The following is a 25,141-nucleotide window of genomic DNA, read 5'->3' as shown; positions in this document are numbered from 1 at the left end:
TTAAGACCATGCAAGAGATAGAGAATATTACAAAATGTAAAGTGAATAATTTTGATTACATTAAATTAAAAAAATTATACAAGCAAAACCAATGCCACCAAAATTAGAAGGGAAGCAACAAATGGGAAAAAATCTTTATAACAAAGACCTCTGATAAAGGTCTAATTACTCATATATATGGAGCTAAATAAATTGTATAAAAAAGCAAACCATTCCCCAATTGATAAATGGGCAAGGGACATGAATAGGTAATTTTCAGATAAAGAAATCAAAACTATCAATAAGCACATGAAAAAGTGTTCTAAATCTCTTATAGTTAGAGAAATGCAAATCAAAGCAACTCTGAGGTACCACTTCACACCTAGCAGCATGGGCAACATGACAGCAAAGGAAAGTAATAAAGTAATAAATGTTGGAGAGGATGTGGCAAATTGAGACATTAATGCATTGCTGGTGGAGTTGTGAATTGATCCAACTATTCTGGAAGGCAATTTGGAACTATGCCCAGCTTTAAAAGACTTCCTGCCCTTTCATCCAGCCATACCAGTGATGGGTTTATACCCAAAGTGATCATAAGGAAAAAGACTTGTACAAAAATATTCATAGTCGCACTCTTTGTGGTGGCAAAAAATTGGAAAATGAGGGGATGCTCTTCAATTGGGGAATAGCTGAACAAATTGTTGTATCTGTGGAATACTATTGTGCTGAAAGGAATAATGAATTGGATGAATTCTATGTGAACTGGAACAATCTCCAGGAATTGATGCAAAGTGAAAGGAGCAGAACCAGGCAAACCTTGTACAAAGACGGGTACACTGTGGCACAATCTAATATAATGGTCTTCTCTACTAGCAGCAATGCAATCATCCAGGATAATTCTGAGGGACTTATGAGAAAGAATGGTATCCACATCCAAGAGAAAGAACTGTGGGAGTAAAAATACAGAAGAAAAACAACTGATTGATCACGTGGTTTGATGAGGATACAATTGGGGATGTAGACTCTAAGCAATCACCCAAGTGCAAATATTAAAAATGTGCAAATAGCTCTTGATCAGTGACACACATAAAACCCAGTGGAATTGCTCATTGGCTACGGGAGTGGGATGGGAGAAGGGGTGGAAAAGAACATGAATCATGTAACCATGGGAAAAAATTCTAAATAAATAAATGAATGAACTTAATTTTTAAAAAATGAAAGCTAAACTCTAGTCTTCCTCCTTTCCTTGTTTGCAAATACCCATCTCCCTCACCCTGTCCACCTTCAGAGTAGAGCAATCTTTATTCTCCTTAGCCACTTGAAAAGAACAGGAATGTAGGAAAGATCCCACAATCCACTCTATTATATAGAGAATTGGGGTAATTATAATGTTCATATTAGGCATAGTTCTTGCCCTCACACAGTTTATACATTCCCAAGAAGCATTTCCACTTCAAATTTCACAAGAATTCATCAGAAGAATGTCATCGACACAGGAACAATTCAGCTCAGAGAAGAAAGTCAAAGCTAGCACCAACAGCGGCGACAGCAAGAAGTTTCTAATCATGGAGCAGACCAGAACTAGAACAGAAGACTGGATAATCATGCAGAAGAGAGACAATGACTGACTCCTGGGAAGACTACCAATTATGATAAGTGAAGGTAGCAGAGCTGTGCAGTTTTGCTAGAGTCACAGCCAACTGTGATAAATGACAGGCTCAGGACTACCAACATATGGAGCTATTTCCTTAGTTTTTCAAGTGGGAACCTATAGGGCAGCAGCTTCCCCTCTGGACTACCAGGGAAGAGGACAATGAGAATGTGCTCACTTGGGAAATTAATTTTTAGGCTTCTTAATTAAAAAAAATTTTTCCTTTGCCACTTCTCATGCCTGGAATGTTCTCCCCACTCCCCTCAACCCTCATTTCCACTCCTGGCTTTCTTTAAGCCTTAGCTAAATTTCAACATCCTACAAGAAGCAACAACAGGATGAGATATGTTAATGGATAGTTATTGTTTATCCCAGCATAATTTTATTGGTTACCTTGATATAACTTTGCAGGATAAAATTGTATATCAATTACCTCAGAAAATGAATTTTCTTGTTCTTTTTTCTTTTTTTTTTCATTTTTTTAAACCCTAATATCATATATATATATATATATATATCCTTCTGTATTAATTTTTTTTATTTGTTATAGGGCTAGGCAATGGGGGTTAAGTGACTTGCCCAGGGTCACACAGCTGGGAAGTGTCTGAGGCTGGATTTGAACCTAGGACCTCCTGTCTCTAGGCCTGGCTCTCAATCCACTGAGCCATCCAGCTGCCCCTTTCTTGTTCTTTTAAAGTTTGTCATCTATTCATTCATCACATCACATCACAGACACTCATACTCTTCAGAGTGACATTTAAACTCTCCCTCTGAGATCTCCTTATCTTTAAAATATATGCTAAAATTAGCTATAGTCTCTGGAGGAGAAGTTTTTGAAGCTAATATATCAAATAAGGCGTCTTCTTAAATTATAGTGGCACTGAGATGTAGTAGATAGTGAAGAAAGGAGGCAGAAAAAGCCGGGTTCTAATGTTACTATTGGTATATATTGGCTATGGAATTTTGTCACTTAATCTTTCAATTAATGAGGCAACTCTATAAAGATTATAAATTATTATGAAAGTTAGTCAGTCAGCCAATAAGTATTTATTTAAATGCCTATTATGTGCCGGGCAATGATTCACATTAAAGGAGGAGATGGCCACACCAGGCGTTTCATCCTAGTGGAATCACCTGGGAGACCAACTTGTGACTTCCACAGACAACTAACCCTGTTAAATAGATTAAACTAATAATTATTTACCCCCCCAAATGTTTTGAGAGTTCTTCATCTCTTAGTAAAAATGGTTCCTTCCAAACGAATACCTTAGAGACTCTTAAACATCAATTGAATTCACAGAGGGGTGTGCCTTGCAGAGAAACTTTTTAATTTTTCATCAAGTTTATTTAAATAATAAATAGTTTATTTCTTTAATAAACGTACTAAAATGGCCAATAAATGATTTTTTTTCTAAAACCAAGAGAAGTAATGTGGAATAGTGGGTAGATTTGGAGCCAGGAAACCCCAAATTTAAGTCCTTCCTTGTATGACTTTGGACAAATCTCTTAACTTCAGAGCTCGAGGCACTTCTCTAAAAAATATAAGTTGTAGAGAAAGGACCAATCTGCATTAATGAAGGGAATTCCCTTCATCAGCAAAATCACAGGTCCAGTCCCTGTGTTTTCAAACACACTGAGTGCACCTTCTGACAAGTGAAGCTTCTGACAAGTCCTTTTTCTAACCCCAGATATTGACAGCTTCAGCAGCTAATGGAAAGTGGTAAGTGCCCCAGGAGCCCACCATGCCACTGTTTCCTGGATAGTAAAAGTCAGAAGGAGTTTTTTCTTTGCAAATGTGGAGTCAGGGAAGCTGCAGCATTCTTGATGAATAGCCTTTCCATTCAGTTAAAAAAAAACACCTTATTTTCTAACTTCATAATAAGTTTAAGATAGAAGGGCAAGGGCAGGCAAATAGGGTTAAGTGACTTGTCCAGGGACACCCCGCTAGAAGTATCTGAGACCAAATTTAAACCCAGCTCTTCCCAAAAGTAGATCTGACACTCTATCCATTGAGCCACCCAGCTGCCCCTTCCATGCTATTAAATTGGATGTTAAGTGGTCCCATCTGGTTCCAATCTTGAACCTGAAACAATGGGGTGGTTTGTCAGATTTAACCCCAAACAGCTTGTAAATTCCTTATGTATCAATTGTAATAGGATTAGAATATCATATTCTATTACAATTTATTTAGCCATTTCCTCAGGTCCCCTTCCTTTGCATATTTAGGTTCCAAGTTTTTTGTTGTTTTTTTAACTATATAAAATTCTCCTCCGAAAATGTTTGAACATGTAATTCTTTTTTTTAAATATCAAGACCACTTTCTGGGTAAATTTCCAACAGTGAAATTATTGGGTCACAATTAACTCATTTTGAGGTGGGGATGGACAATTGAATATAATGTATGATCTTAGAAAGATGTTTGGGGTACTCAAACGTTAAGTGATTTTTTCCAGGATTACATCAGACCAGGATTTGAACCCATATCTTCCTAACTCCCAGGCTAACCCTCTTTCTACCAGCCTCATGGTTAGAGAACTGGCTTTAGACCCAGGAAGACCTGGGTTCAGATCCCTACTAATACATACTGATCTTGGACAAGTCACTAAAAAATCTCAAACAATTCTAGAAGTAGCAAAAAGGTTACTTATCTGCATTGACAGAGGGCAAAGTTCTATGTACTAATGAAATCACACTTCTTTCAGCCTACTCCCTCCCTAATAAAAATCTCAGAAGCAAAGCTTTTTTTTTTTAATCATCACTTAGAGTAAAGGAATAACTTTCAATTCAGCCTACTGGAAAAGCACTGAGTTCTTTTGGAATAGAACAGTACGATGAGATCATCATGGTTCATAAATATCTCCATATTGTGAAAATAGCACACTTAAACTGTCATTCTGAATCTAAAGATATGGGGTGTTCTCATTACACCAGGCCATTAGGGAATATCTGTCACTTCATACAGTTGTGACTGCCTTTATGGGCCCTTCATTCTGGTGCTCTTTGAATGCAGACAACAACCAACTAGCATCCAATACAGAGTTTTGTTTTATGTTTTTTTTTACTTTTTAGTATCATGGCCTCCATTGGAAATCTAGTCAAGCTTATGGACCTTGGAATAATGCTTTTAGATTCATAAAATAAAATCCATAGCGTTATTAAGGAAATAGAATCATCCTGAAATGTTTTTAAATGAAAATATTTTTTAAAAAAATACAAATTCATAATTTATTAACCCTCAAGTTAAGATGCCCTGATAAAAGACAGAAAGAAAATATGCTTGTCAATTCAAGGTAAGAAACATCATCACACCAAAATCATAATTGGAAAGTGGAAGGTGTATATGGTTAATTGGCACCAACTACTAAACTACAAACATTGTCTAGGGAACCTCTCAAGTCAAAACTATCCCCAAATCCTGTACTTAGACATCAAAAAAGTCCTCTGAGAAGTCAGGTAGCAAAGTGCTTTTCAGATACTTGATGACACAGGCCCTATATAAAGGTACATTGCATTAGAGAAGGCCATAATTATCCCCTAAGTATACAGCCTCTGCCTCCATAGCAACGAAAGCAGAGATGTTAAAGCCCTTAGTCACCATACTGATTAGACTAGGAAATATTAGTCCAGAAGGGTCAAAGCATTTAGAGAGGGGAAAAAATCTTGATTAGCAAATTGAATTTACAAGGGTTCACCAGGAAAATAGTGGAGGGATTTATTGGTTGTAAGGTGTTCCCCCTACAAACGAGATTGGAGAAACTCATTGAAACAAAAGAACAAAAAAAATTATACATATAACTTTCTCAGAATGGAAAGAAAGCTTCAAAGAATTTGGAGTTAGAACAGATCTTAGAGAGATGGGGAATGGTTATAGATAGAGTAAATGACAAAGGAGAATGAATATTGAAATCTATGATTTCTGATTCCCAAATTAATGCTTTTTATACCATACCACCCATTCCTGACTGAGTAGGGACAACAAAGAAAACTGAGTTCAACTCAATGAACAACTACTATGTGCCAGATATCGCTCAAGGTGCTGGAGCTACAAAGATGAAAAATAATCTTTTAAGGAACTGATGATTTCATTCAAGTTCACATATGTACACACACAGACACATGCACATACACATATATATCTTACACAAGAGAGAATGGGACAAAGGTAAAGGAAACATGAAGACAATGTTCTCTAAGAAAATGAGAAAAAGAAGAATCACTTTTGAATGGCAATCATGGAAGGTTTAGTGGTCAACCTATTTCCTGAGCCTGGAAACTAAAGACATCAATTGGCAGAGAAAGCATATTTCAGGCATTAGGGGACAAAATGCACCAACATAGGGGAAAGGACAAGATGTCATGAGATCTGGGGCTTAAAAAATTATTTTGGCAGCTAGGTGGAAGACATTTTGGAAAAAAGAAGAGACTGGAAATAACTTGGGAATCCAGGTGTCAGATAATCAGGCTATAAGCTTAGGTGATGATTCTATGAATGTGAAAGATATTGGGGAGGTAGAAGAGGCTGAGCTTAAAAAGTTGCGATGAAATGAGGAAGGAAGATAATCATGAGGTTTCTATCAACAGAAACAGGGAAGTACCAGAGATACACTTATAAATGGTGGCTGATAAGTTAAAAATAAAGGGATTATTCAATTATTTGCCTTATGGCAAAGCAAAGTTATGATCATATGAGTCATGAACCCCTGAATACTGACATGGTCCTGCAAAAAAAAAGTGTGATACAGGCATTTGATACTCCATTGTCCAACCTCCTTTAGCCTTCTAACAGCCTTGGTTGGGGTCAAGGACCATCAGAGTAAAGTAAGAAATGATTAAAGAATATCTTGTCACATACATACCTACCATACCAAGAGATCTAGGTTTTTGTCCAGGTATAAGGTAAGTATTTCTCTACTTACAGAAGTGCCTACCAAAGAAAGTACTTCTGGCACAGATTTCCTCTTTGACAAAATAAAATAACATCTGTTCTACCTAATTTATGAAGTTGTTTTAAAAATCATATAAAATAATATATATATATATAATTTAATCTTCTTCAATAGTATATAAAATAACTAGAAAATCAACAAATTAACTCAAAATAATCATAACAGAGAAAAAACTTTTACAGGTGAGTTCATCCCATTTCCATTCACAGCTGTAAAGACTTCTATGGTTTGTTCTTTGACCCACTCCTTCCTTAGGATTTCATTTTTGAGTCTCCATTTGGATCTGTCCTTTGATTGCATACCCTGAACTGATAATTATGGTCTAAAAATGATATATTTATTATATCTGCTTTTTTACATAAGAAAAAAAGTGATTCACACAGGTAAGTGTGTGAAGTTTAATCCATGATGTTTTAGGTCTGTACTTATACCATTACTTGACTTCTATTTTCACCCTTATCAACTTGTGTACATTTATTTAAAAAAAAAAAACCTCAATGTTCTCTGTTCCTTTTTTTATTTCCTTGGTTGCTGAATTTGTTTGTTATTGTCTAGTTGTTGTAACTGTGTCTGACTTCAGGTCCCCTTTGGAGTTTTCTTGGCAAAGATATTGGAGTGGCTTACCCATTCCTTCTCCATCTCATTTCTCAGATAAGGAACTGAGGCAAATAGGGTTAAGTGATTTGCCCACGGTCACAATGCTAGTAAGTATTTGGGGCCAGATTTGAACTAAAGTATTCCTGACTCTAGGCCAGGCACTCTATCAACTCTATTCTTCTTGTATTTCTGAGGTATTTGAGAATCAAATAATTTCTCCAGGTCTGGCATTCTATTCATTTACTCTTATAGTATTTCTGGGGTGTTTGAGAATCATATAATTCCTCTGGGCCTAGTTTTTCTGTCCATCTTTTAGCATTCATGCTTAGATTCAGTTTTGCAGAGTGGGGTCCCTTGGGTGCTATATTGAGCTCCTTTGCTCTTGGGAATACATCATCCCATTTCATCCTTCAATTTCTAGTGAATGCACAATAGTTTTGTGTTGTCCACATTTTCTTTCCTTTATATTTGAAAGTCTTTCTTCTGGTTGCAGAATGTGGTTTGGCAGTAGAATTATTAAATTTAACCATTTTGAATTTGTAAGATTGTGGGGTATTTTTTCCCTAGAGGTCATATATGGATTCTTTCAATTGGCACTGTTTTTTGTGTTCAGACATTCCAGGCAGTTTCCTTATTCCTTATATTTTGGTGTTCAGGTTTTTTGACTTGTCATTTGTCTGGAAGCTTTATAATTCTAAAGCTGCCTCTATGCAGCCTATCTTTGAGATTAATTTGTTTTGCTAATATGGAAATAATTTATTTTAACGCTATTGCTTTATGCTTCTCTTCTGGATTATCCTTTACTTATTTGTATTTACATGATGAATCGGTTATCCTCCCTGGTTTCATAAATGAGACTTGCTACCAGAATTGAAGTTTTCTATTCTGCTAACTTTCTGATGATATGAGCCAGAAATTCTGTTTTCACCATTTTTATTTCTTTTAAACAATTTAGAAACACCTTTCCATGGTTCCATTGTCTGTTGGGAATCCACAAGCTCTTCTGCCTTATTAGATATTGAGTTATTTTCCTTTGTCTTGCAATATTTATTCATAGATTTCTGGGATCTGGGACCTGTTGTGGCCAACAGAGCTGCGAGTTGTCATTTGTATCTATTCACTGCCCAAGGTCTGGCTTTGGTGTGCCATATATGGAACCTCTTCTTACCTTGGTGCATAAGATCTGAGCACCCCCTCCTTTGGGCTCTGCATTAGGTGGTTGTGACCTATTTGCTCCTGGCTACACTCTCAACCCCAAATTTTAGCAGACTTCTCTATCTCCCTATGCTGAGTTGAGCTAAAAAAATGGCTTGCTATGATTTTTTTCCCTTTGATTTTCAGGTCATGACTTGATCTAGTGCATTTTCTAGATCTTTGTGAATTGTTGTAAAGGAGAGTTCAGTTGTACTCCTTTCTTGGCTGATCTCTCAAATTAGCTTTTCAAATGGATATTTACTGGAAAGATATAACACAGAAGCACAAATACATTCTCCTCAAAAACCAGGACATACTTTTATCCACAACATTCCATCTCCTATACTCATTCATCTAAGAACAGAAAAGAATGAACTACAACCAAGTCAAAACCAACACCAAATTAGTTAAAAATAGCTATTTCTTTCTCTCTTGTCACCAGGAAAAAGAGATATTTAGCTATTTAGGGCCCTTTATATCCATTTTGTCCTCTTTCAGTAACCATTTGAAAACTTTCTTTCATCGGACAATAAACAGAGCAGGAAGAATCACAGAAGAAAATCTAAACAGGTTCTGAATTGAACAGATCCATTACTATATGCCATCTCGTTACTTAACAAGCACCCATATGGGTTAGCACCAGGCAGAGAGAACTACATTTTCTCAAAGACCTGGACCTCTCTTGACTAACCTCCCATTACAGTCCTAATACCAAGAGTTCTCAGCCACAGGTGACTGTTGATTTAGCCTTCCTATCAGAATGAAATGACATCCCAGCAGGCCAGCTAATATTTACAAAGCAGCAACAAAAAAGTTTGCTTAACAATAGCATGCAAAAGATATTCAGCAAGGAGAAGTTACTGATTCAAGTAGGCATAATTCCTCTTCTATGTCACAATAGCACATCCAGGTAGCAATGTGTGTATTGCTTACACACTGTGCTTTTATAGTGAAGAAACCAGGAATGCCAATGATTTATTTGAGTCTTAAGCCCCTGGACCAGATAAATTTTAAGGATAGCTTCATTGCCTCTTAGGGAGAAACTAGTCTAATCTATATGCCAGAGACCTCGGTTGGTTTTGTTTCTACCAAACAAGGGAAGGATAAAGCAAAGAGAAATATAGATTAATATCACTAATTAATATTGATTCCAAAATTTTATATAAAATCTTGGCAGAAAGACTTAGCAAAATATCCAAGATATATTCGGTTCAACATTATAAAAACTAATATAATTAAACATATAAAATCTTTCAAACATATACAACTTATGTCAACAGATACAGATAAAAACTTTAACAGCAATCATTTATGCTAAAAAAAACTCTACATAAATGGACACATGGAATGCCTTTTTAAAGGATAATAATCTAGAATTAAATGAAAGGTGAAATAGTTTCTTAATAAATATAGGAGCAAAGAAAGGGTGCTCCTTTCCCTGTTGTTACTTGATGTAGCTCTTGAGATCATAGCAATAGTAAAAGGAGTGTGTGTGAAGAAATGAAAGATCAAAATGAAAGTCAAAGAGGAGCCAAAACTTTTGTGAAGTCGTCATAGCTTATATCTAAAATCCTAGAGAATTAGCAAAGAAAGTAGACTGAGATCTTCATCAATGGTATTCTACATAGCAATAATGAATCCCAAGAGAAAATCATAGAAAATGGAAATCTCGTTTAAATAATTACAAAATATTGGGCATCAGACTGCACAGGCACACTCAGTACTATATAGTTATATTTAAAGTTGACCTTAAGGAAATAAAGAATGATATAAACAACTAGAGGGATATTTGATATTAGTAGTTACAGTGCAAATATATTTTTTAAATTAATAGATTGCCTAAATTAACTTTCAGATTTAATACTATGTGAATCAAACTGCTAAGGGAATATATTGTAGTTGTGTTTGACTGTTGATGACCCCAACTTGCCAATATTTTTGGCAAAAATACTCAAATGATTTTCCATTTCATTTTCCAGCTCACTTTACAGATGAAGAAACTGAGGCAAGGAGGCTAAGTAGCTTGCCCAGGTTCACACAGTTTTGGGGGCTAGATTTGAACTCACAAAGATAAGTCTTCCTGAATTCAGGCCTATTATTTTATTCACTGTAGCACCTAGTTGCCTTGAATACTTAATAGTATTCATAAATGAATAGAAGGTCTAAAAGAGGGTCTACCACCTCCAGATCTCAAATTATATAAATCAATAATCATCAGAACTCTTTAGTACTCATTTAAAAAGAACACAGAAAAATAGATCAGTAAGACAGACTAGATAATGATGATTTCTTATCAGTTGAACTTAATAACCTAGTATTCAGTAAGTTCAAGTACAAATCATTTGGGGATGAACTTACTAATTAACTAAAAGTACTAAGAATATTGTAAAAGTTTGACAGAAACTAGAATTAGAACAAAAATTTATACTGTATATACAATAAGTTCACACTATTTAAAAAAAACAGGAAGAGAACAAATCTAATTTGAGACGCAGTGATAGCTAAAGGTGAATTTTTAACCAAATTAGGGACTAGAAAATAAGTCTGTCTTATGGAAGCTGCAAAATTCCACCAGAATTTACCAGAAGCTTTCCCCAAACCCTCTGGTGCTTCCTTTCTCTTAAAATTATTTCTTATATATCCTATACATAGCTTGCTTTGTACATATTTGTATCTACATTGTCTCTCTTATTAGATTGTAAGCTTTTTGAGGGCTGGGACTATTTTTTGCCTCTTTTTGAACCCCTAGTGCTAAGCACATTGCCTGGCATATAGAGGGTGCATAATAAATGTTTATTGATTGATTAATGGAGATACAGAAAAAGGAGGTAAAGAAAATTTTTCTCAGAAGATCGACTGTTCTTTGATAAAGAGATATCATAAAGGGTAAAGATCAAGTCTGGAAATTAACTTTTAGGTGTGATAACTTGAGAGAACGTGGGGGAGATATTTTTGTTTTTGTTTTTGTTTTTGCTGTCCTGACTGGAGAGAAATTGGATAGAACAAAGAAAATGAAAATATATTCTTTCATTATGAAACTTTTATAACCTTTAACTTTTGAAGAAGTTGAAGAGAATTCTTGCAATGAGATTTTCTTTGATAAGCCAAATGATCTAAACATATTGGGCTATTTCCAGAAGTGAAAAGAAGACATCTGCAGTTATCGTAATACACTTTGTAATGACATCTTTCTCACAGCTAAAAATTGTAATTGTTCATGTTTGTTATTATTTATGTCATTGTTAAATAATTGAATGTCTAGTAAGCTATTATTAATTATTGTTTGTTTATTTAGTGCTAAGACATTCAGAATTTTAATATATAGACATAGGAGTACATACTTACAGAAAAGAAATTTTCTCCAAATTGCTAAATATTTACTATTTGATAATCCAGAGTGATTCCCTGAGTTTAATTCATTAGTTATGAAAGATTTTTAAATTGTATTAATTAATGAGCAAAATATTTAAACATGCCCCTGGATTGTTGTACAATTCAGAATGATGAGATTAAATATAGTTATGAGTTAAGTAGCAGGCAGGAATAGTGACCAAAAAGTGAAATTGATGATGTAGATAGTTCTGTTACATTAGGGGTAAAACTTAAACTCTTGTTAAATACAAATTTTAATTTTTTTTTGCAAGAACAAAATCAATGTATCCAAGATAAACATAGAAGTAATAGATTTGGTCTGTATCAAACATCTCTGATAAAAGTCAAGTAACCAAAATATATAGAAAACTGATCAAACAATTATTATTATTATTAATTACATATTATAAATTATTATTAATAATATATTAACATTTTATATTAATTAAATTATAAATGTATAGAATAAAATATATTATAAATTATTATTATTAATAATAAATAATATCAAAAGTTATACCCTATGCACTAAGGGAACAAAGAATATGAAGTTTTCAAAAGCTGTATGAACAACTACTTATCATATAAAAGATGACTCCAAAACACCAATAATAGATGAAAGTCAAAACAACTTTGAGGATTCAGATCAAACTTAGCAAATGTTAAAGATTATTCCCCCAAATGGAGAATATTAGGTGTTGGAGGAACTGTAGAGAGACAGAATACAAATGGTCAAAATACTCTGGAAAGGGATTTGGAATTATGCTAAAGTTATCATATAGTTTAGCCTAGAGATTTCACTGTGAGACCATAATATATACTGTGGAATGGAAACACATGAATTAAGTGCCAAACTCTGGGGACACAAATAGAAAAAAAGAGGCAGCTCATGCTCTAAAGAAACTCACATTCTAATTAGGGGAAACCACACAGATAGCAGAATTTAGATTCAGGGCAGATTGAAAAGCTATTTGGTCTTTAGTCTCTAGGAGATGACCATGGGAGATCCAAGATTAAAAAGGTCCCATAAATGTTCTCAGTTAATGGCTAAACAAACCTGGTATATAGAAATTATGTAAAAAGTGATGAATAGGAAGAATATAAAAGGGAATAGGAAGACATACAAACTGATACAAGATGAAGCCAGCAGGACCAGGAAAACAAAACCACAAAGTTGTAAATAGAAAAAATGACAACAAAAATCCAAGTCAAATGTTATGAAATATTAATGATCAAGCTTGACCCAAAAGAAGAAATATGATAATATACTTTTCTATTTTCTTTGCAGAGGAGAGACTGTGAACTTTATGCCTCATGCCAATGGACTTGATTGATGGGCTGACTGGTTTTATTGAGTTGTTTTCTTTTTTTCTCACTTCTTTTTCCTTTTATTTTTTTCTTTGTTATAAAAGATGTCTCTGAATGGGGAAGCGGGAGAATATTTTGGGAAAAGAAGAGGGCATTAACAGCAAGGCAAAACAAAATAATTTATACTAACTGCTGGAGTACTAGAAATAGAAGAAAAATGGGGAGCCTTGCACTAATGGCAGCAAATAGTACATAAAAGGAAGTTTAAAGCAGCTCAGGGTGACGGTAATACCACCATAGGGGTTAATGGTGTCCAAGTTGAAAAATTAGAAACAGTGAAGGAGGATGAGCCTAGGGCACTCCTCAAAATGAAATTCTCTGTGATCCAACTCTCCAACAGGAGCATGGGGACTAGAATGGTGGAGGGATATTTCAGGGTGAAGAATTTGCAAACACTGAGGCATCCAAGGAGTGGTGGCCAAATCCAAAAAGTCAGAAGAAAAACCAAGACAATCAACATTACAGATTAAAGTGAATAAAAAGTAGAGAAAAATCTGTCGAGTTTTATGCAGAATCTTATTTCTGGAAGAATCTCCAACCCCCCAAGATAAGCCGGCTTGGAGGGTCATCTGTTTTCATCACCACCTTCCCCACACATGAGCCTTGGAACCCAAGGCTCTCTTTTCCGAGACTCTCAATGTGTTCCTGGGTAGAAGAACCCATTAGAAAGGTGAAACCGGGGACAAAATGCAATTGTAATTTACTATGGACAGAGATTGGATCTGTTCTTCCCCTCTGTGGGTAGAACAGCTTCCTTTGATGCCTCGATTCACTGAAGAAGCCTTGCAGCAGTAATGACCGTTAGTGATCTAGCTGCTTGTTTGAACATTTATTATGCAACGTGTGCAATGATCTTGGAGGATTGGTGGACAGCAGGTGAGTTGAGTGCTGTGCCCCTAGGGCACTGCATCTGACCAAAAGAACCTGGAAAAGGCCAAATGCCAGCCAGACACGCAGATGGCTTAGGACCCAGGTGGATGGATGGAAAGCTCTGGGACGCTCAGAAGAGGAAAAAGTGGACAAGAGACGAGTATTCTTCAAGAGGGAATGCAGAATTCATATACATTCTTACGAGAGAACCCTGCTATGTGGGGGCAACAGGGCGAGAGCTGTCAGACTCAGTCCCCAGCCAGGGACTTGCATCCTCACTGTCCAGCAGGGGCCGCCCTGGGCCAGAGCTCCCGGGACCCAGGCGTCTGCGGGAGGGGAGGGGAGAGGACGAGAGCTCAGGGCCAGGAGAGAAGAGAGGATCGGGTTGACTTTGTCATCACAGTCCAGGCCAGCAGGAGGGACTGGCTAGTGGGAGGGGTTTCACTGCAGCAGAGAAGCGGCGGCGGCGGCGGCGGCAGCAGCGGGAAAGGCAGAGCTGGGCTGGGATGGAGCAGAAGCTCGCCGGACACCGCAGGACAGACCACTGAGTGCGCCCGCTGCCCGGGACCGGAGCCTTCCGGGCTGTGCACCAAGTGCCTCGGGGACACGGAGCAGATAGCTCGGGACCAGGGAAGGAACCTGCCTTAGTCCGCCAGCCTCTCTCAGGGGGGCCTCTCTCCACGCAGGAGGAGGAGCTGAGCTCCCTGCGGAGCCCAGGCCAGAGCCCCAGAGGTACCATGGTCTGCCACACTCTCTTTCCCCTGCTCGTCTTTGCGACAGGTACTTTGACTTAAGTTCTCTCTTTGGGGAAAAACCCGGGTTAGGGCTTCCAGGGGCACTGAAATGAACTCCGCCGGTGTAGACGAATAAGCCTCTATTTTCCCTTGCGTGTCTAGGATTTTGGGGGGTGTGTGTGTGTGTGTGTGTGTGTGTGTGTGTGTGTGTGCGCGTATACACGCTTGGACCTGGGGTGGGGAAGCTACCTTGGCGGAGGAGGAGGGCTGGACTTGAACTTGGGTCTTCACCTGAGACTGGGTGTTTGAGAACTGGCCCGAGGCTGTGACATTGCCATGATGGACACACAGGAACAGACTCTGGCCCAGGGAAGAAAGAACAGGTGGGCGCTCAATGGCGCGATTTCTATTCCCAGAGCCCAGGTTTGGGGGCTAAACAAAACCTGCGTGGGCTCCCCAGGCCGGCAGCGCTGGGCATGGCGGGGATGGATTGGCACACCATTGAGTGGGTATGGGGGGGGGGGTGCTGGAGGGGGAGTAGATGAAGTGCCTAAACTGCCTGGGATAGGGTATTTCGAGAAGTTTTTCCCAGATGAAAAGGTTGCCTGAGAGGGCCATAGGATGGGATCCGAAGGTCAGGCTTTGCCCCTCCCTGGGGCTTCCGGCTCCTGCCTTGCCCACCGGGGATGCTGGGATGATGCAGCGCCTGAGGCCCCCTGGGTAGGAGGGAAGAAAGCGAGGACTGCGACTGCCTTGTCTGAAAGGAGAAGAGGCTCTTCCACTTAGTAACTCAGTCAGTCCCGCCCCCCGTCCTCCCAGGGTCGCCGCACCCCACCCCAGCCTCTCCCTCCCCGTCCTCCCCCGGGAAACAGGGGATCACCCGCATTATTCCTACCTGCCTAGACCTGGACGGGTGGTCATGCCGAAGCACGCGGGGGGGGGGGGGAGGGAGGGGGAAAGAGGGGAAAGGGGGGAGACTAATTAAGAGCCAAGTGCGTTGTGCTTCTCTGGGAAACAGCAGCCAAAGTAAAGGAAGCTGACGTCCTATCTTCAGGTACAGTAGGAAAAAACCCAAACAAAAATAGTAACAGTACCAAAAAGTTAGGGGCTGGAGGATTCGAAGGGAAGTCGGGAGACAAAGTACCAACTTTCGAATTTCTATCTTGCCACTTAACTCCCTCTATGACTTGTGGTGAGTTAATTAACCTCTCCCTGCCTGCTTCCTCTCTGTAAAACAAGGAAGATGGTTGTAGTAAATGATTTCTTAGGTCCCTTCCTAATCCCTCTGTGATTTATGCTTGATATAATCAATTTGTGACAAGCTCAGATAATATTTAAACTTCTGTCATTCTTGACCAATCTTTCATTATCTCTGTAAGTTTTATCTTATTCGATTCTCACAATTATCCTGGGACATTTCCATTTTGCAGATGAGGAAACTGAGGTAGGGAGTGGTTGAATGACTTGCTCAGGGACACACAGCTAAGTCTGAGATCTGATTTGAACTCTCCTTTCTCTGACTCTCCATCTCCTATCTCTTCTTAAATGGAAAGTGGAATTCCAGACCCAGTTTAAAAAGTGAGCTTTTCAGAAATTAAATTCAGAAATTAAAATCAGAAAATTAAAAAGTTTTCAGAAATTGTTAAAGGAGGAAGTGCTCTTAGAAACTGAGAAACTGAGATCGGAAACAGTAAACGACTTATCCAAAATCATAGAAACTAGTAGAGAACAAATTTGAGACAGAAATATTGGTTTCCTAACTCCTAGTTCACTGAGGAAGAAAATGCCATTTGAAGGTGACTTCTCACCACAAAGCCCTGCCCCTTCTGCACTGGGGAAAAAGCAATTTTCAGTAGCTGCTTTCTCCCCCTTAGTTGTATCTCTATATCCCTAGTTAATTGATATACATGAGCACTCTGTAAGTATTCTTGGCTAGCTGTTTGCAACAAAGCAAGAGGAACTAGGCATTGATTTCTCTGAATATGGGAGAGGTTCCATTCTCAGGGAATGTAGCAGCAAAAACAATAAGGGTCATATGATTCTTTAATTTTTTATTATCAACTAGAAAATCATTAACAAACATAAACATTTATGAATCCCAAAGCCATAAAAGAATTCCAAATCATAAAAAGAGAATATTAGAAACATACTGCATATGTGTATGCCTTTGTAATGCCAAAACTGCCCTTCTCATGTTAACCCCTCCAAACTCACTTCTGCTCTCTTCTGTGCTTTAAAAAATATGTACTTAATGTTCTTTTTCTTTTCTTCTTCTGCATAATAATCACTATCCCAAGATTCTTCTCAAGTGCCCTCACCCATAAAAACTATTCCCTTTAACTATTAAGTATAGTCAAGAAAAACACATTTATTTCATATTGGTATTGTCTGAAAATGTTTCTTATTCTATATGTAGTCTATTACCCCTCTACTAAAAGGTAGGAAGTGTGTTTTGTCAGCAGTATTCTGGAATCATAATTGGTCGTTGCATTGCTCAGAGTTTTTAAGTCTTTCAAAGTTCTTTTCATCTATAATATTTTGGGCTTTGTATAAATAATTCCCTTGGCTCTGCTGATTGCACTCAGTATCAGTTCATAATGCCTGACTTTCAGGTTCCTCTAAATTGGTCCCTTTTCTTCATTTGTTATGGTTAAATAGTATTCCATTACATTCACATACAATAGTTTGCTGATTTCCATATTGATAATACTTACTTCCTTTCTAGTTCTTTGCTTCAATAAAATGTGTTGCTATAAGTATTTTTGAACATTGGAATCCTTTCCTCTGACTTTGATCTCTTTAGGATGGATGCCTAGAAAGGGAATCAAGGCATCAATGGGTATATACAATTTAGTTATGGAGGGGCATAACTCCAAATTGCTTTCCTGAATGGTCAATTCTAGGTTCCACCAAAAGAATATTAATGTGACTATCTTACCACAGTTCCTATGACAATGATAATTTTCCTCTTTTGTTAACTTTGCCATCTGATAGAGATGTGAGGCAGAACACCAGAACTATTTTACTTTTGATTTCTTTAATTATTAGTATTGGAGCATTTTTTTCATATGATTACTAACAACTTGAATTTCTTCTCTTGAGAATTTGACCATTTATCCCCTGGAAGATGGCTCCTTTTCTTATATATTTGTATCTATTCTCCGTATATGTTAAATGAGACATTTAATAGAGAAATTTACTGCCAAACTTCCCAATTAACTCTTCCCCTTCCGATTATAACTACATTGATTTTGTTTGTAAAAAAAAAAGGCAGTTTTATATAATTTAAATTTTCCTTTTTACTTCCTGTGATCATATTTCTCTCCCATCATGTCAAGAACTCTCTCCAAATTCATAACTAAGAAAGGTTTCATTTTCCTTCTCAAAAAAGATAGGGACTTTTATATAGGTTTTAGGGGCTATTGTGGTATGAGTTGTTGATCTAAGCCTAATTACTCTCAGACTATTTTCCAATTTTTTTAACATTTTCTATTGAGTATTAAATCTCAACCCTAGTCAGTTATGTCCTTGAATACTATACCAATATGTTCAATTGCTTCTGGATCTTGTTAATCTAACCTGATCCATTGATCAACGTTTTTATTTTTAACAATAATAAATAATAATAATAGCACCCTAGCATGTATATAGTACTTTAAGGTTTGCAAAGCACTTTATATGTCCTATCTCATTTGATACTCAGAACGACCCTGTGAAGTAAATGCTATTATTTCCTATTTTACCAATGAGGAAACAAAAAAGAACAGTTAAGTGACTTACCCAGGATCACATATCAGAACTTAAACTCAGGTCTTCAAGTCTACTATTCCTCCATGGTGCCACCTAGATGCTTCAAATTATTGTCATGATTTTTGTTTTATGGTATAGTTTGAAATATGTCTTCCGTCTCTTTTTTTGATTATATATATAAGTTTCCTAACTTTTTGTTCCTCTAGATGAATTTTATCATATTATCTGGTTCTAAAAAGTTCATTTTTTTAGTTTAATTGGTATAGTACTGAATCTGTAAATTAATTTAGACTATATATATGTGGATACCATTCTTTCTATATATACACATATATATAGACTGTATGTGTGTATATATACACAGAGAGAGACTATAGTCTATATGTAGACTATATGTATAATGTAATATGATAATATATACAAATTCTATACTAGTACCACCCAACCATGAACAATTCATATAATTCCAATTATTTGTCTTGGTTGGTGGTTTGTAGTGCTATTCATATAATCCTATCCTCAATTCCAACCATACCTCTGCCTTAATTTCCCTACTACCTAGCCTATTCCCTTGATTACCTCCAGCCTTTGGTCCCTTGCCTTGCCTAATTCCCTATTCCAACCAGCTACTACCTATAGCCTAATCCCCTTATTACCTCCCTGCAATATTCCCTTATTACATCCTGAATTTCCATATAACACTATTCATATAATCCTCTGTGGGTATTGATAAATGGAGTCATGAAGATTTTTTAAATTGTCTCTCCTCAGCTGTTCACTTTGTACAATTATTTTTAGATTTTTTTCTATGATTACATTATTCATGTTCTTTCCCCCTCCTCCTCTAATCCCCCTCCCATAGCCAAAGAGCAGTTTCACTGGGTTTTACATGTGTCTTTGATCAAAATCTATCTAATATTTGCATTAGGGTGATCATTTAGAGTCTCCGTCCCTAATCCTATCCCCATTGACCCACGTGATCAAGCAGTTGTTTTTCTTCTGTATTTTTACTCCCACATTTCTTTCTCTTGGATGTGGATACCATTCTTTCTCATATGTCCCTCAGAATTGTCCTGGATGATTGCATTGCTTCTAGTAGAGAAGTCCATTACATTCGGTTGTGCCACACTGTACCCATCTCTGTGTATATGGTTCTCCTGGTTCTGCCCCTTTCACTCTCCATCAATTCCTGGAGGTTGTTCCGGTTCATGTGGAATTCCTCCAGTTAATTATTTCTTTTAGCACAGTAGTATTCCATCACCAGCAGATACCACAATTTGTTCAGCCATTCCCCAATCGAAGGACATCCCCTCATTTTCCAACTTTTTGCCACCAGAAAGAGCAAGGCTATAAATATTTTGGTACAAGTCTTTTTCCTTATTATCTCTGGAATATAAACTCAGCACTGATATGGTTGGATCAAAGGGCAGGCAGTCTTTTAAAGCCCTTTGGGCATAGTTCCAAATTGCCTTACAGAATAGTTGGATCAATTCACAACTCCATCAGCAATGTATAAATGTCCTAATTTTGCCACATCCCCTCCAACGTTTATTACTTTCCTTTGCTGTCATGTTAGCCAATCTGCTAGGTGTGAAGTGGTACCTCAGAGTTGTTTTGATTTGCATTTCTCTAATTATAAGATATTTAGAACACTTTTTCATGTGCTTATTGATAGTTTTGATTTCTTTATCTGAAAATTGCCTATTCATGTCCCTTGCCTATTTATCAATTGGGGAATGGCTTGCTTTTTTTGTACAATTTATTTAGCTCCATATATATGAGTAATTAGACCTTTATCAGAGGTCTTTGTTATAAAGATTTTTCCCAACTTGTTGCTTCCCTTCTAATTTTGATTGCATTGGTTTTATTTGTACAAAACCTTTTTAATGTAATGTAATCAAAAGTATTTATTTTACATTTTGTAATATTTCCTTTTTTTCATTTTGTAATATTTTCTAACTCTTGCTTGGTCTTAAAATCTTTCCTTTCCCATAGACAGACCCCAAGTCTATTCCAGTGATCCTCCCTTCTGTCTCTTAACTAGTACCATATTGTTTTGATGACCACTCTTTTTATAGTACAGTTTAAGATCCGGTACTGCTAGGCCCCACTCCTTCCTTTTTTTTCATTATTTCCCTTGATATTCTTGATCTTTTGTTCTTCCAAATGAACTTTGTTATAGTTTTTTTCTAATTCAGTAAAAAAGTTTCTTGATAGTTTGATAGGTATGGCACTAAATAAGTAAATTAATTTGGGTAGGATTGTCATTTTTATTATGTTAGCTGGTCCTACCCATGAGCAATTAATCTTTTTCCAATTGTTTTGATCTAGTTTTTCTTTGTACAATTCTTTTTTTTCCAAACCCTTACCTTTTGTCTTGGAGTTGATATTGTGTATTGGCTCCAAGGCAGAAGAGTGGTAAGGGTAGGCAATGGGGGTCAAGTGACTTGCCCAGGATCACACAGCTGGGAAGTGTCTGAGACCATATTTGAACCTAGGACCTCCCGTCTCTAGGCCTGGCTCTCAATCCACCCAGCTTCCCCCTCTTGGTACAATTCTTAAGTGAGAGTTGATTTCCCATCCTTGGTCTAACCCTGACAAGCCCCACTAGTAAGTTAGGGATCACACTGGCATCGAACCTCCTGTACAGCCTTCCCAAAGCTGGTGTTGGGATGCTGCATTGGTTTTGGGTTTTCTTGTATTCATAGTGTTCTAAGGAAAATGGAGGTGGGACCTGTAAGAATATGTTAGTAAATGTTTAACTGGCTCTTCAGAGGGGGAAAAAAAGGGAAATGTGACATACTTTTAAATTTAATCTGAACTATTAACACTTTCTCCCTCACTTTCTTAAGACTAGACTAAATCAATCAATCAATCCTTCATTTAACATGGGTGATAGGGGATAAGAAATGGCTCAGTACACCACTGCCTACGCACCCCAAGCAATGACCTATAAGGACTGGTTATGTTGCCCATTCTCTTCCAAAAGACCAGTGATAGGATATAGCTTTTGTTTGTGAGAAGTAATGTGGTATGGTAAGAGAAAGATACTGTGTCTAGAGCCAGAGACCTGGGTTACAATCTCTGATAGAACATTTACTAGCTGTAGGGTAGCGAGATGTCTCTGTAGATTAAGAGCCAAACCCAGAGACAGGAGGTCCTTGGTTCAAATTTGGTTTCAGACACTTCCTAGCTATGTGAACTTAAGCAAATTACTTAATCCTCACTGCCTAGTCCTTACCACTTTTCTGCTCTGGGACCAATACAAAGTATTGATTCCAAGACAGAAGGTATGGATTTAAAAAATAAAAACAAAAACCTTTACTAGCTGTGAGTCCTGATCAAATCACTTAAATTTTCAAAACCCCAGTTCCTACATCTCTTAAATGTAAATAAAATTTGTAATATCTTCTTCATAGGGTTGTTAGAAGGAAAGTGTATTGTAAATCAAGGTGCCACATACGTATGAATTTTTTATTGTTACTCTCACCTCATTTGTGCAGGCATAGTAAAATCTAGTAAAATCACTGAAAACAACACTGTTCTTTATTTTTGAGTTTGTTCTTTAGTTGCAGTTATAAGTACTGTTTGTCTAGAATTTAAGTCAGTTACACCTAGAAAAAATGTTTAATTTAATCCAATTACCCCCTAAGATTCTTTTCAACCAGAAGGATTACCCATTAGGACCAAAAGTACCCTGGATGATTATTTCTGTCAGAAAAGTACTGTATCGTAAATTGTTTATGCTTGAATTTGGAGAGGATTTAGAAAGAATTGTAAAGAACAAGAGAGGGAATTATTTTGTCAGCATGATTTTTTTTCTTGTCCCTGAAGTTCTGCCTTCCCTCCCCATCCCTTTTTTGTATTTAGAAATTTTCAGGAAGCCAACTGTCAAAAAGCAAACAATGGAAAAACTCAGATTGAATATTTAAATGCTAGGAAAAAGAAGGGATAGAGTGGGTCTTCTCTTACTGGGAACTAATCCTAACTCTGTATCTAGCACATTTCCCCTTCGTTTCTTCATGCTGACATTTTTATACACACTGAAAATAGATGTCTATTTTCAACAACATCACAAATGGGGCCTTTGCATTTCCTTTTCACTGTAGAAAAAAAGAAAGAAAACTTGTGTGGTTTCTACACCAAATGAACCAAAGTAGAACATTTTGCATATAATAGATGCTTAATAATTGAACTGTTAAACTGTTGTATTTATTTGAAGAGTTTAAAAGCTCCCATAAATTTGATTAATGTGGGAAGTCAACCTTAATGTCTCAGAAGTTTTTTTTTAACACTCTCCTTAATAATAGTGTCAGGTGGTTTTAATCTGATTTATTACTATAGCTGACTCAACTTCCTACTTGGACTATGTAGACAGAGCTAAAAGTAGGGAAGTATTATCACACTTATTTACATTTTGACTATCCTAAGACATTAAAAGTTCTTTGCAATCTTATTGCAAATTTTCTCATTCACTTTCCATGGTGGATGGATTGGAGTGGGAGGCAAGAGAGATGAGCCACAGGAGCAAGTTAAGAGGCTATTGCAATAGTGCAGATGAGAGGTGATAAATAGTCTGAACTAAGATAGCCACATGCATGAGAGACTGGCATATCTACTGGAAATATTGTGGAAGTAGAATTGACAACAATTAGATATGGAACATTAGGGAGAAGAAAGAATCAATGACAATTCTAATGTGAAACTGGATGAATGGAAGAATGATGGGACCCTCAAAAGAAATGAGAAACTTGGGAAGAGAGGAGGATTTTGGAGAGAAAAGAAAATCAGCCATCTAGACAATTTGTGACATGAGAATAGAACTCAGGAGAATAGTTAGAGATGGTCCTTGAATTCATGGTCACTGATGAGATCTGGAGGAGAGAGAGAGGATGGAAAGATAAAAGATGAGAGACCAGGACCTGGTAAGAGGGCCTTTGGGAGATTATGGGAGTGGGACACAGATAGTGATATAGTTCCAGAAGGAATGGCCAGAATGGTATAAGCAAAACCAACCAAGAGCAGTGTAGTGCCTCAGAATCTAAGAGTAGAGTATCAAGGTGAAGAAGGCAGCAGATTCTATCAGATGTTGGAGAGAGATCAAGAAGGAAGAGAACTGAAAATGGCCACTAAGATTCAGCAATGAAGAGATCAATGGTAGATATGCTGAGAATGGCTTCAGTTGAGTGATGATGGAAGGTTTAGAAGAGACTGAGAGAAGAGGAAATGAAAACAAGTATAGACAGATTTTTCTAGGAGTTTGGATAAGAAAGGGAGGTGAGATATGGGATAGTGACTTGAAGGTATGGGAGGGTTAAGTGAAGAAAGCCTATTTAAGAAGAAGGACTGCCTAGTGTGCTTGGAGACACCTGAGCAGGAGACAGTATGTGCTTCTAGGAAGATAAACTGAAAAGTTCCACCATATCTGTCTGGGGCAACTGTGGTGTGGCAAGAATACTGAATAAGGAAGCAGAAAAAATGGGCGTGAAGAATGGACTTAACACTTTTGGGCTGTATAACTTCATGAAAGCTACCCAACCTTCTACAGACTGTCTCTTCATCTGTAAAATGAGTATCATACTAACAATAACTGAGTCAACATTTTCTCCCTTTTTCCTCTTTATGCTAGTACTTGTAAATGTCAGTTTTAAAATAGTTTCATAATAAGGATCAACTGCTGCATTGCATATTAGATATGTTACAAATTATAAAACACTATGTAAAGATCAACCGTTATTATTGCAGTATCATACTCCTTTTTATATGGAAGAAAAAAGGGGAAGGAAACATTTATTGAGCATGTACTACATGCCATTGTGCTAGGTACTTCACAAATATTATTTAATTTTATTCTTGTAATAATGCTAGGAGGGAGGTGTTATTTTTTTAAGTCTAGGGTACTCAGACAAACAGAGGTTATAACTTGCTCTGGATCATACAAATGTCTCAATAAGTGTCTGAGCCAGGATTTGAATTCAGGTCTTTTTGTCTCCAGGACCAGTACTCTCTCCACTGTGCCACCTACCTGTCATGCTAATTAACAAGCATTTCAGTTGGTCACATGAAATGTCAAATGAAAAAAAAATTAATAATTTTGCTCATTAAAATATACCAGTATAGCAGCCTTACTTATTTATATGAAATGAATGTTGAATTATAAATAGCAAGCATTGGAATCTTACTGAGACTGGATCTTTGCATGGTTTTTAGTCTGCAAAACAGTATCAATTTTGGCACAGCTATAGAAGGATAAGAAAATCATAGAATATTAAAACTGAAAGGACCCTTAGACTATCTAGTCCAACTCTGTAACAGAACTAGAGAATCAAAGAATTTCCATTTGGAAGGAATCTTCCAGCTCTCTCCATACCTGAAGCATAAAGATTTCTTTCTTATTTGTAAAAATATTTATTGTAAAATTTGTAAAACTATTTTACTGATGATTTTTGTTTTTTCATACTACTTCCATTTCATCCCATTTATGATCACTCTGCTTTCCACCATAGAGGAGTAATGAACAAAAACAAACAAGACAGAGCCAGAGAGAAGAGAGACATAAATAGACATAAAAAGATAGAAGACAGTAAGAGACAGATGATAGACATGGAGAGAAAGAGAGAGAGAAGGAGAGAGAGAGAGAGAGAGAGAGAGAGAGAGAGAGAGAGAGAGAGAGAGAATTA

At 37.0% G+C, this 25,141-nt stretch overlaps 1 protein-coding gene across 1 annotated transcript in view; it reads left to right on the top strand.

The window, feature by feature from the left end:
* The first annotated feature begins 14,694 nt into the window (after positions 1-14,694).
* PARM1 (prostate androgen-regulated mucin-like protein 1) overlaps positions 14,695-25,141 on the top strand; it is a 145,454-nt gene continuing 135,007 nt past the window's right edge. Inside the window, exon 1 of the mRNA XM_044681594.1 lies at positions 14,695-14,757. Within this exon, the coding sequence (XP_044537529.1) occupies positions 14,715-14,757 (43 nt within the window). The 5' untranslated portion in view covers positions 14,695-14,714. The remainder of the gene's footprint in view (positions 14,758-25,141) is intronic.

The sequence above is a fragment of the Gracilinanus agilis genome, chromosome 6, assembly GCF_016433145.1.
Source record: "Gracilinanus agilis isolate LMUSP501 chromosome 6, AgileGrace, whole genome shotgun sequence".
Taxonomy (NCBI): Eukaryota; Metazoa; Chordata; class Mammalia; order Didelphimorphia; family Didelphidae; genus Gracilinanus; species Gracilinanus agilis.
This window is presented reverse-complemented; position numbering and strand designations above follow the sequence as displayed.